A 12,744-nucleotide genomic window follows, 5' to 3' on the forward strand; every position below is an offset into this window, starting at 1 on the left:
CTGAGGGGAGGAGAGGTCCAGGCTCCAGCTCATAGTGAAAAAAACCACTTGTAGAAATGTATGGATATAAGAAATGGGAAAGGATCTCTGGAGGCAGTTGCACCTTGGAAAACAAAAAATTGTAGATTAAATGTGAAAATAACTAAAGTCAAGCTGAGCTGGAGGGTGCAGGAGGCACTGGGTACATAAATGTGCAGAGAACACAGCAGGAGGAGGAGGCATTCAGGTCAGACAAAGGGAGAGGGGATTAATGGCACTGCCCAAGCCCTTGTGACTCACATTTCAGGACAGATGATGCTGATAATTAATACAAAGGTGCAGACAGTTGCCTAAAACTCATACTGCTGTATTTTAAGTCATAAAGCAGAAGAGCTGGTGCACTTGTTTTGCATAAAGCATTCCCATTATGCAGGGATATTATTATTAACAGTGCGAAGGGGTAAGCATGAGGTCATAAAATGTGTGGTTCAGTGAGTGACTTTGACTGCAATTATGCATTAGGGAGATTAATGAGAAGGCTGACAAATGAATAGGTGATGCATCTACATCTAACCCTAGTAAAGAGCCCTCAAACCAGTGCTATAAAAAGTTTGTCATTTATCTTCTTTATCCACTGAAGCAGATGCAAATTAAGTTTCTTTTCTTCTTTCATTTTTTTTCTTTGTTGTCTTGCAATGGTTTAGTTTTGCAGCACAGTTTATGATTTGGTTTGTTTTACTAGAATGCTGTCTGATCACAGGGTTGAACCATCTGACCTCCAGAGGCTTTTTCCAGCCAGAGTTATTCTGTGGTTCCATGGCCAGTAAGCACCAGGACTCTCTGTTGAACATTTCTGCTGTAGAATCTGTTCTGCCAACTGGAGCCTATGGAGCCCCAGCGTGGGGGATATTAATAGGTTGCTTATTTAACTCAATCAGTCAGTACAAACTACAGATTGCCTGAGGCTGGAAAAAGTATTTGTGTCCTCACACTTGTGACCAGATATCTGCTCTGAGAGGTGACACGGGGGAAGCAGCCTGTGCCACTGCTCTGAGGTCCTCAGCTTACATGCAGGGATGAATCCCTAGCAGATAACATACTGCTTGAGGAAGTGTAATACAAATGACTCCCTGGATCTGGGTATGGCTGGAGAAAAGCAAATGTAATGCCTATGGTTAAGAAAGAAAAAGAAAAATCATTTGGTCCTATATTGGGTCTTCAGACCTGACAGTTTGTGTTCAAGGAAAAAAAGAGAGTTCTATATTTTAATGAAGAATAGGTGGAATGCAACATGGATTTAAAGAGCAATTTTTCACTGTGTGTCTGATTGCCTGCTCTGCTGTCTCTATACAAGCAGAGGTGATAACATTTTGGAGAGAAGGCTTATTTAGGCTAAGGAGCCATGCAGGCATGGTGCAAATCAATGTGAATTGTCCAAGAAGAACAATGGTTGAATCTTTTTAACTGTCAGAATAATGGGGCTGTGTAATTGCCTTTCTGTCTGAATACAAGGCAGCAAGACCTAGAGACTTAAGACAGAGTGAGCTTGTAACAGGACACATTCTGGCAAGTGCAGGATGCTAAAAATGAATGCAGAAAAAAAATAATTGCTTTCAGGCCTGTGTATTTAAGACATTGCTGCCTTACTTCAGTTGTGCTGGCTGAGTTCTGCACCCTCCCAGGAGAAAGGCTCTTCCTGTGGGTGTAGGCACTCAGCCCTCACCCTCCTGTTGTGTTAGGAGTGGGTGACTACAGAAAAAATAGACTGGACACAGAAAGGCTCTTTGCAATTGTGGGCAGACAGCTGTGTTTCTCTCCCCAGCAAACCTAAAGAAGGAAATCCAGCAAGGATTGTGAAAGGATGAAAGGATTTGATAATGCCCAGAAATACCAACCATGGGAAGCACTTGGGAAAATGAGTAGGAAGTTAGTGGATTTTTCTACCTGTATAAAAATCAGGAAATGGTGACGAAGGTGCTGATAATGCAGTAATTGAAGACCAAGCCAACATCACAGAAGTAGAGCTGCCTTCAAGGTACAAATGCAGAGAGGGAAAGGAGGACACGAGGAGTCTGTAAAGGATGGATGGAGTGGGTATGTCCTGCTGCCTTTTCCCCAGGTTCCCTGCAGCTGAGCACTTGGGCTGCTGTGGCAGGTAAGGTGCTGGGGACAGACTGGAGGGTTCAGATGGTGCAGATACCTAATCCCAATGTGTGGAAGGTCTGGCAAGACTGGCCAGCTCTAGTTGGATGCAAATAACCTGGAAGTTCCACTGGAGTAGCTAAAAGCTGAGACTCTCAGGGTAAAAAACCTAATGCACATCTCTAAAACAGGGAGAGGTGATTTAATACCACAACAGACCCACTGCAACCTGAAAGGGACCCAGTACAGACATTGTTCAACAGAACTGGCCTGGGTGATGCAAGGCTAATAAAAATAATTCATAGAGCTGTGCTGGACCTTGCTGCAAATAGGCATGAGGTGAGCAAGGCTAAAAGAGCTAATCTGAGCATGTTGTTTGGCCTCCTGGACATGAGAATCCACAGAGCCTGTTCTTGCAGGAACAAATGTATTAAGATTTTACAGGCAGAGAGGGCAGGCAATACAACCTGGGAAAATTGATATTGCTAATACCTACACTGTGTTTTCCTCAGTTCTGTGTTTACTGGGGATTATGGAAAGCTCTGAAGAGAGCTGAGTGGCTTGTCAGCCACAGAAAAGCAAGTTTGGAGCAGTACCTGTGTGAGTTCAGTGAGATCTGAACCAAGGGGACATGAAAGCAGAAGAGGATGCAGGGAGTGCTTGTGTGAGACTCAAACATCCCTTCCACAGTGCACAGAGCCTTCCAGATGATTTGTGGTGATCTGCCATGGTGCTCTCCAGGGTGAACAGTTTGCTCTGAGGGGACACTGCACCTCCAGCGACTCCAACCATCCTACACTCACCTCTGTGCCCACCTATGAAGGTAGGTGGGGAAGGGGGCCCAGCCTTTTCCCAGCCCCTTGCTTTGGTGCTGTGACTGCCCTGGGGGTGCACACTGTGCACAACCCTGTGTATTGCTGTAGGCACCTGGGAATTTGCCAGGTGTGGCTGTAGATCTTGGCTGCAATGTGATGCAGAGAGGCTGTGTGGGCAGTGCTGTGCCTGTGTCTGCACAGCAGCTTGGAAGTAAAATAGATGGCTAATAACAGTGAGCTTAAAACAACATGTTTGCAAGCACAGCAGAGAACATCCTGCTGACAGGCAGGTAGGAGCTCTCAGACCAAAGTCAGTGTCCCTGTGGAGATGTGCTCAGCAGGTTCAGAGCATGTCCTCAGTGTGCTGCCCTGTCCCATCACCCCAGACGTCTGGAGCTGTGCTTTGGGGTTTTCTGTAATTATTTGGGTTTTTTTTTCTCCTGCTCCCTGTTATTTTTGGAATAAGCCTAGTAAGTGGATTATAGCCCAGCAGAGGGAGAGGTGGTCTGAACTCACAGGTTACCTCTTGCCATCCCTGTGGCCTGGTAGGGAGCAGCAGCTGTGCAGCACAGATGTGTTCTGAGTTTTGGTGTATTTGTCACATTGAGACCAGGGCAGTGACTGTTTCCCAGAAGTGTCAATGATTCTGAGAGTGAGCCAGTGGGGCAGGAAAGCAGTGGGTGCCATTGGTGCTGAGCAAAGTGACACAAGGACATCCTTCCACCCTCACCAGATCTTTGCATATGGGCTGCAAGGTCAGCCTTGTGAGCAGAGCCTGGTGGACAAACTGTTATTCATCCATTGCACTTTGCTGTGTCTCAGATGGGGAAGAAGGAGCTCTAGGGCCATTTCCTCTGTGTCCAGCAGTTTCCTTCCCTCAGGACAGGCTCCATAGCAGTAGTCACCTTGTGGAACCCTTGCAAGGGGCCACAGACTTTCAGCATCAACGTGGTGGGAAGGCAAAACACAGTTCTTAACACATCTGAACTGGTTTGTCAGCTCAGCCACCACAGCCTAGGAGAGATGGAGGTCACAGATCTTTACTTGTCTTGTTGCTGGGGTGATGATTTAGGGGCACATCACAGAGTCTTGTGCTCTGCTCCCCATTACCTGAGTGGGGACCTGGTTGGGCTCACTGCAGCTGCTCAGCACTCTGCCCTGGGTTTCTGCCCATGTAACCTGGGATGCAAGTGGGCAGAGGAGGGTGGTTTGCAGTACCCAGGTCTCATTCCAGTGTGTGTTCAAGTTAGAATCTTGATTGATGCAATGTGCAAAGCATTTTTAGACAATTAAATAAAGAATAGGCACAATTTTCTAACAAGTAATGTCATTTAATGAATGATACACTCTAGAAAATAGAAACTACCCAGATGCTGGTTGGTTGGTCTGTTTGGGGCTGGGAGAAGGCCCTTGCTCAGATGTACAATGCCTTCTTGGGATTCTTTTGTCACCATTTGTAGTTGCTGGAGACAAGGAAATGTCCGTAGATTGAAAGAGACACTAAAGGAGCAATTGTTTTCTAAAATGTGGGAAGTGTGCAGGATCCCTTCCCACTCTGTCTCGTTGGGCAAGTGGCATGAGGCCCAGAGCTCACCAACATCTTTACAGACAATCCATACCTAAAAGGGACAGACTCAACCAACAGTACCTACCACAGTTCAGTCCTCTGAAATCATGGGAAACCTCTCACTTTGCACAACAGCTGTGGGCTCTGGTGTTATTGCACTTCTTTCTGTGTGCTTTTCTGCACGTGTTGCGTCTCTTCCCTCAAGGTCTGGCTGCTAATTCCAGGGAATATGCTTTTCAGAATGTCACAGTACACCATGTACAGCTCTGGGTCTATTTTGGGCTTGGGCAGAGAGCAGGAGTTGCAGGCCTGTTCAGTGACTGGGTGCTGTGGCCGGTAGACATCGCTGAAGAGTGCAGTTAGGATCTTGTGGGCAGCCTTGTAAGGGTCATCCTCAAACTGCACCATGGCCTTGAGTTCTGTCAGGGTGTAGCCATTGTACCTTTTGCTGTCCTCGGCCAGGGGCTGCACCGTCTCACCAATGTGTCTCACTTTCCACTTCAGGCATTTCAGGTCTTCTTTTACATCCTCTAGCTCTTTCTCCATGGCTTGGAATTCCTTTGTAGTTACAAATCTCCTGCCAAGGAAAGAAGTGGCAGAGACAGTGTGGAGTTCAGAGGCTCAGAGGAGTGAAATCAGCCCAGCTTGCCTGGGGTCGGAGCAGAGAGGTGGAGGTTTGGGAGGGAGATACCAGCCATGTCACTGAGCACCATCCCCAGCTCTGATCTGTCAGGCTCCACAGTGCCAGCAGAGTTTCCCTCTGCTGGTGTAAGGGAAAGATGTGCTGTCTTGTTTGGAAGGAAAGGAGGTACCTTAAAACTGTGCCCTGTTGGAGGAGCTGAGGTTGACGACCTGGCCCAGGGATGGTCTGGAGAGCTAAATGAGTGTATGGAAAACAGGGTATTTTTGCTTCTTGGATGACAGGGTTTAGTGGGAGCACAGGGTAGTTACTGGAAAACAAACCCTGGGAATATCTAAATCGTAAAAGATAGTTAACTGTTTTTAGGAGGGATGTTTAATGACACTGGACCAGGATGGGTCATTTGAGGACTTAGACACATGTGTGGTCTGGATACATACCTTTCATGATCAGGATCTTCCAGATCTGATTCAAACCCCTTTCCTGTATTCTTTAATTCCATTTTAGAATTGCCAGGAGCCTGGGAACTCTCTTCAGGAGTCTTTGTTGCTGGAGGCCTTATGCTTGTCCTGGTTGGGGTCAGTGTGTGATCTGAAGCTGAAGCTGGTACGTTTTGTGCTGTGTGAGGACAGAAAGTGTAGCAGGAAGCTGCATTGATCCCTGGGCTGACTGGAGAGGAGTCAGAGTATTGCTGTGGCTTGGCTGAGCTGGGTGTTAGGCTGTGCCTGAGACTGGCTGGGCAAGACCCTGGAACAGTCCTTGCTCCGAGTGGGCTGGAACACGATATTGCTAAATTTGTATCTCTTTGCTCAAGTGGTTGAGGGTTTGGTGATTCTCCTGGGGCCAATCTAGTGATGGAGGTGATGTCCAGCAGGGTTTGATCCTGAACCATGGAGATCTGGCTGGTCAGTTCTGATGAAAGTGAAGAGCTGCTTGATGTGTCGCTGGAAGAGCTTGACGTAGCGAATGGGGGGATTTTCTGAGCATTATGGTCACTCCTGTTCCTCTGCGGGCTAGTGACACTTAGAGCTGGGTGTTGTGAAGCCCTAAAGAAAGACAAACACACACTTTTTCCTCTGGACTGGGCTAAAGGCTTATAAGACAACTTTAGGCCTAGTTTGGGACAATTTTAAACCTGTTTCCCGTAACTGCATTTCCTCATAGGCTGATTTGCCTCTCACATCTGTATAAAACCCTCTGCTTCTCATCACCAAGAGCAAAGTGTTTGAGAGTAAGGCACATAAATTCAGGACCAGTTCTTCTTGTCAGCTATCATGAGTGTGATAATCACTGGAACATCCATGTTCTCCTACCCAAAAGTCACACAGCTCTGCAAGAACCAAGGATTTGATGCTGGGGAAGGATGGGAAGGGAAGAAAGCTACTGGCATACTGACTGTGAGAACACAAAAGGCTAAAACTCAACTTGAAGGTTGCCACAGTACCTGCCCCTGATCATCCCTGCAAGCTGTGAAGACCTGCCTTTGCCTTGGACCCACATACTTTGGTCTACTGGTAGCTCTACCAGGTATGGAGTGAATTGGGGGATGAGTGAACAGGTAGGGTAGAAAGAGAAGTGCAGCATAGAGTGACATCACTGTTCCTGTGGTGATATTACAGGTCATTTCTTCTCTACAGCTCAGAGTGTTTAGGACTTTTCTCTCTCTCTGTAAGCTGTAAACTGTGTACAGAACTGACCAGGTACTTTAAATGACTGGAAATGCCAACTGCATGGGATGCCAGACTACCCCTCCTGGATATTGTGTCCTGTACTTTTCTCCTGTCCCCTGCCAGGCAGAAGAGATCCCAAGGCACTTTTCTTTTTACTATGGCTAATTTTTATGTAGTTTGTCAAACCTGATGGCAAGAGAGGAAGATGTACCCCTGTGGCCTGGAACTGCCCTGATAGGTAGCAAATGCAGCTAGAAATGCCTTCAGCTTGAAGGAGAGCTCAAAGATCCCCACTGTGCAGATCATGGTCCAGGATTTCTAACAGCCAAAGGACATGGCAAACTTTTGTAGTGATGTCAGTGACCAACTGAGTCTTCTTGTGCCTCTGGTACATTCATAGTTCTCTTGTGGTAGAAATCAGTAGAAAATCCTGGTCTGGATGGGATATATAAGACCTAGTGCATGAAGTCCTGTTAGCACCAGTGGCTTGAATTAGCTACACAGTCACTTCTCCACTTCCCCGAAGCTTTCTCAGTGTTGGATGCAATTAAATGCCAAATTTTAAGGTCCTGAAGAGCATATCTCACACCTCTGGGCTTCAATAGGGTTAATCTGCTAAACCACAGCTTAATTATCAGGTTTAAATCAAATTTAGAGGTTTTATAATTGGAAAAGCAGACAGTAACAGAGCTACTGCATAAAAAGGGAGCCAAAAAAGAAGCATTAGATGAGGTATATAAAAGGCAGGAGGGAAAGCAAACACGAACCCATCAGAGGGAGCACTGGTCCCTGGGACTGTCTTGCCTTCAGAAACTGGCTGAACAGGTCTGAAAGGCCAGAATAGGCAACTGGATGTGAGGAAAAGCTTTTTCACCCTGAGGGTATTCAAACAATGGGACAGAGGCCAAGAGAGGTACTGGGATCTCAATCCTTGGAAGTGTTCAAAACCCAACCAGACAAGGAAGGAAGCAGCCTGATCCAGCCTGGATGTGCTGGGAGCATGGGACTGGCCTTGAGCCTTCTGGAAGCTCTGTCCACCCTGTGTTATTCTGTGATTCTGCCTATGAAAATAACTTATTTTCCCCACAATTCCCCTTGCTTCTTTCACTTTCCTCCCCTCTGTGTCCCATCTCACCATCCTTCTCTTCCACTGGAGCCTCTGGGTTGTCCCATTCCATACTGACTTTGTAGTGCCTGTTGCAGAAGAATCCCTCATAAATTAAAAGATCTTGAAAGGAAAAACAGTGTTACATGCAACCCTGTGCCTCAGAGGGATTGCTACCCCTTCCTTGCGTAAGGCAGAGCTGGTGGCTCAGGCTTTGGAAGTGGGAGCATGGGCAGCTTGGAGCTGGGTTGCCTCTGGAAATTGAGCTGCTGTTTCTCAGCCTCTCCTGAAAGTGAAGAATGATGGTTTGGAAGATGTTGTGTGGTGTTCAGAGAGCTGGGATTTGGCACAGGGAAAGGTGATTGGTATTTCTCACCAGAGGGACTCAGAAACCTTGGCAGCTGGTGAGGATCTAGAGCCAGAGCTGCTGGCTGAAGGATCCATCCCAGGGAGTGGGCACAGGGGACAACTGGCTGTTGGCTCAGGGTCTGCTCTGGGACCTAGAGAAGGAGTGGAGAAAGGTCATCTCCTGGCAGAGGACACAAAATAACTGGTTATTTAAATCAAAGCTGAAGCTCAGACATTCCTGAACCTTCACTACAAAATCCCTCATTCAGGAATATCTTTTTGCTGTAGCAAAGTGTAGTAAATTATTCTGACAAGAGCAAACCCCATTTTAAGGCAACTAGAATGAAAATGCACATTGTAACTTTTTTGTTGCTTTTGGTTTGCTTGGTTTTGTTGGGTTTTTTGTGTGTGTTGGTTAGGGGGTTTTGGGTATTTTTTTGTTACAAATATCTTCAAATGTCCTCAGGTATCTCACAGTGTGAAACTATCTGAACATTAGGTGAGCAACAATCCCTACCTGCATTCTGGGGGGGAAAATATAATATGCACAGTAAGCCAAAAGCTATTTGGTTGCATATACAGCCATTTGACATCAGTGTGGGACAGGTTTGGCTTTGGGGGGATGGTGATTTGGGAAGTTTTTTTACATAAATCCAGGATTAGCTGTGGGAGATGAAACATTTATTGAAAGATGCAATTTAAAAGAGTGATAGAAAGCAGGTTTCATAACTAATCCCATGGAAATTTGTATAAGAGATCTTTCCAATTCACCTGTGCACTGAAAGAAAACAAAGTATTAGAAACTATCAGCTGTTTTTTCTTTCCTTTCCCACTCTTTAATTTTCCTGGGCTGCCATGCTAGACAGAGGACAGAATTTGCTTTTATCATCATACTTATCTTGGAAGCTGAGGTGCTTTAGCTTGGCTTAAGAAGCAATGCTAAAGCAAAATGTCAGTCTGGATGTTAGCAGAGGTAAATGAGGACAGAACTGAGCCCTTTAACTCTGGAGTTGAGATGGGCATGGGTTTGCCTGAAGACAGGAATGAGCTTCCCATTGCTGTCAGTACAGCAGGGCTGGAGCTCAGCTCTGTAACCATGGTGCTTTATCAGAGGAGATTTTTTTTTCCCCCCACCTGTTTTCATGTCGTGAATCACTACGAACTGAATAAATTACAGGAAGAATCCCAAGACCTGGAGTTGAAATCGATGCTGACATGAAATAGGCAGCGATTGCAGCTGTCAGGTACCTCCACAAGGAGAAACCTTGGCTCAACTTTGAGCGACACTTCAAATGCGTCAAGCCCTTGTTGTCTGCCTCCTCCCAGCCCTGTGCCTCTCAGCATATAAAGCATCTTCCCCGTTGTCACAGTGACCTTGGCTGCCGTCTGTGCCTTGCCCTCTCCAGCTGAGCTTGTGCAACAGACTTTTTGTAGCCCAAATTTGGAGACATTTGGAAGTTGCCTGCACATCCAACACCACTTTTCTTCCATGGCACTTGCGATCGAGGGCAAAAAACCCCCAGTGCATAGTCTCTTTTTTTTAATGAATCGTTTCCACCATGTTTTAAATCTAGAATTCTTCTGTTGAACTTGTCTGAGTAGAAGAAGATTACACTATGCTTTGCAGTGAGGCACTGAGGGGCTGGTTGCATAAATCTTACTGTAGACAGCCGGGGTGGGAGGTTGGTAGAAGAGCTGTGGGATGGACTCAGGGGAAATGCCTACAGGGTGATGATATGAGAATAAACCTATTTTTTTTTCAAGGCCTTCTCTCTGTCAGGTGACCCTCCTCAAATGCCCACGCTGCCAAAACAGTGCCTATATTATTTTTTAACGCTGAATTAATTTTGAATAATCTTTCAGTTTTCCACGAGAGAAGCTGGTGTCCTGAACCCTGGGTTTGTCTGCCTCAGATAACACCATGGCTGTTAGCCACAGGCAGCAAGAATGTGCTGGCTCCTGCTCAGCTCTTGGCTCTCCTGGGCTACCTGTCTGTTCCTTGGCTTTACGACCATTTTCCTCCTTGTCCTTTCTGATATTTCTCTCTCTTACCCCTGGTCCTACATCTACCATGTGTACCTCTCCCATCTGCCCTGTGGGTTCCAGACTTATTATATTATTGCCTCGTGGGGGAAGAACACTGGAGGGAAGGGTGGAAGTGGCATGTACATACAGATATCTGATATCAGGCACTACTGCTATCCAGAGCCTAACAGTGAGTATTTCTTGGTAATAAATAACAGTGGAACAACCAAAAAAAAATCCCAGTGTGAAATTTCTCCTTCTGTTTTTTTGTGCAGCAGCTGTGCACAGCTGGAGGATTGAGATTTCCCAGCTCTGCACATCTGAAGAAGTTGAGACCTCCAAAGTCAAAAATGACAGCAAATAGACTTTAAGAGTGTTTAGGGCTTTGCAGTGGAAATGCTAAATTTGGTAGGAGCAGATCACGTCTGGGGTTATCAGATGTATAGGGGCCAGTGCCATATGTTTGCACAGGAAGGCAGCTTGGTGAGAGCAGAGGATGCCAAGTTATAGCTAGAGCTCCCTGGTGCTGTTCTTAGCCCAGCTGAGGCAAGTTTAAACCCTGTGAAAGGGGTTTAAAGGCAATAACATGTTTTATTTTTAACCCTGTTAAAGGAAATTTAGCATTTAGTGATGGACGTTCAATGGTTTAGTATAGAATTATTGAGACTGAAAAATTGCACTGCCCTATCAAGACTCCTCTGGAATGAAGATTCTGATGAAATTTATAAACTAAGGCCACTTCTCAAAACAGAGAGCTTAGTCTTGCCAACAGAGGAACCTGAGATCCTGCCCTGGCGTAAGGCCCTTTGTGCAACCTGCACTCCCACAGTGCTCCTGAGCTGCTCAAACACCTTGAACAGTCTCTCTTCCAAAGCCACCTGGCCAGCTGGTGTTTGTCTTCTCCAAACACTCAGTCTTGTTCTTATGCTTTCACTCCTCAGCGACACTCCCCCAAGTCCTTGCCTCTCAGCAAGGACAGCTGTCCTGTTTTGCCTTTGTGGGAGGACAGAAAAAGCCGTGATGCCTGAGGATGAGCAAATATTCCTTATATGCTCTTTGGTTCAAATTAGAACAGCCTCAGGGCATTTCTAAGTGAGGGTAGTTGGCAACTCCTCCAGGGAATGAAACGGTGGTTGAAGGGAGCAGCAGAATAATTTCAGGTGGTGTCCTGAATAATTTCATCCTGGTGTCCTGCTGGCATGGGACCACCTCTGGGTGAAGTGTTCATAAAGTGCTCACAGTGGTTGTCTGACATTTCCTCCACTAGCATTTGACTGAGCAGCAATGAGGACTTGGTCTGTCCTAGTTGATGTGTCCTCTTCCTCTTCTTCCACACAAGCAGACCCCAGATACCCAGCAGGCCAGTGGCTGCTCTGCCTTCAGCCAAGCACTTCTCATGTTGTTCTCTTGCATTTTCAGTTCTCTGCTGGCCATGAGCCTCTTGCATGGGCAGTGTGACAAAGGAGAGTGGGAGCGTGTGAAGCTAGAACCAGCCTTAAGGATAATCCTCAAGTCAGGGACAGACTGGTTATGGCTTGATGAGTTGTTCGAGGAAAGAGATGTTCATCTGAGGGCTGTGAGGCTTTGTGCCATCCCAAGCAGCAGGAACTAATGTTTTTCCTCCCTAATAAGCATGAATAATGAAGATGCTGCAGCTTAGGTTGGATTCATAAGTAAACTGTCAACTGAGAGCAGAACTTCACTTCTGTCACTTCATTAATATTGATCTGATTTCATTACAGTAGGAAACGGATGTGAAGCTGAGCCTGATGCAATACTGAAGAATGGCCACTGTTCTTTAACCTGATACTGGGCTTCTCCTTTGCCGTTTGCTTTCACAGTGCTGCCAGCACACTAAGGGGGTAAGCTTTAAAACTGTCCTTTCAAACTGAAGCACTGGGGCAGGGCTGGTTGTAGGACCAACAGAGCCTTGTTCCTATTCCTTGGAACACCTAATGTCAAGAATTGTTGTTTGTTCTTTGAAACAAAGACCTCTGGACAGGCTTCATAATAACATAAGCTCATTTGAGCACTAGCCAGTAGCTTGGCAGGGAAGGATTTTTCTCAGGAAACATGACCCAGATCAATTTTGTACCAAGAGACATTTTCAGGCCCATGTGAATGAAGGATGTGGATCTGCCTGTGGAAAGGTCCATAACTGACATGACATTTTCAAGGAGCAGGAGGTACCAAGCTGATGACAAACCAAGCTGGGGAGCAGTGCCAGCACTATCATGCCTGTGGGGAGACCACCTGCAGTGACATGGGACTGGAGAGCTGTTCCAGCAGGTCTGATGAGGGACCAGGACCCTCAATGATCAGGATTACAGACACCAAGCTTCCATGAGTATGTGGCTGAGATGTGCATCTCAGCAAGACAGAGGCAGCAAAATGCCATGAGGTTTCCAAATTTTAATAGCGCAGAGTCAGCAAGTCACTTTCCCAAGTCTCCC

At 46.3% G+C, this 12,744-nt stretch overlaps 1 protein-coding gene across 1 annotated transcript in view; it reads right to left on the bottom strand.

The window, feature by feature from the left end:
* Nucleotides 1-4,820: 4,820 nt before the first annotated feature.
* Nucleotides 4,821-12,744, bottom strand: part of GSG1L (GSG1-like) — a 53,358-nt gene continuing 45,434 nt past the window's right edge. Inside the window, exons 7-8 of the mRNA XM_009080195.1 lie at nt 5,584-6,189; nt 4,821-5,080 (exon numbers count right to left, since the gene is read on the bottom strand). Coding sequence (XP_009078443.1) covers nt 6,167-6,189 — 23 coding nt within the window. The 3' untranslated portion in view covers nt 4,821-5,080; nt 5,584-6,166. The remainder of the gene's footprint in view (nt 5,081-5,583; nt 6,190-12,744) is intronic.

The sequence above is a fragment of the Acanthisitta chloris genome, unplaced genomic scaffold (assembly GCF_000695815.1).
Source record: "Acanthisitta chloris isolate BGI_N310 unplaced genomic scaffold, ASM69581v1 scaffold9688, whole genome shotgun sequence".
NCBI classification, from domain to species: Eukaryota; Metazoa; Chordata; class Aves; order Passeriformes; family Acanthisittidae; genus Acanthisitta; species Acanthisitta chloris.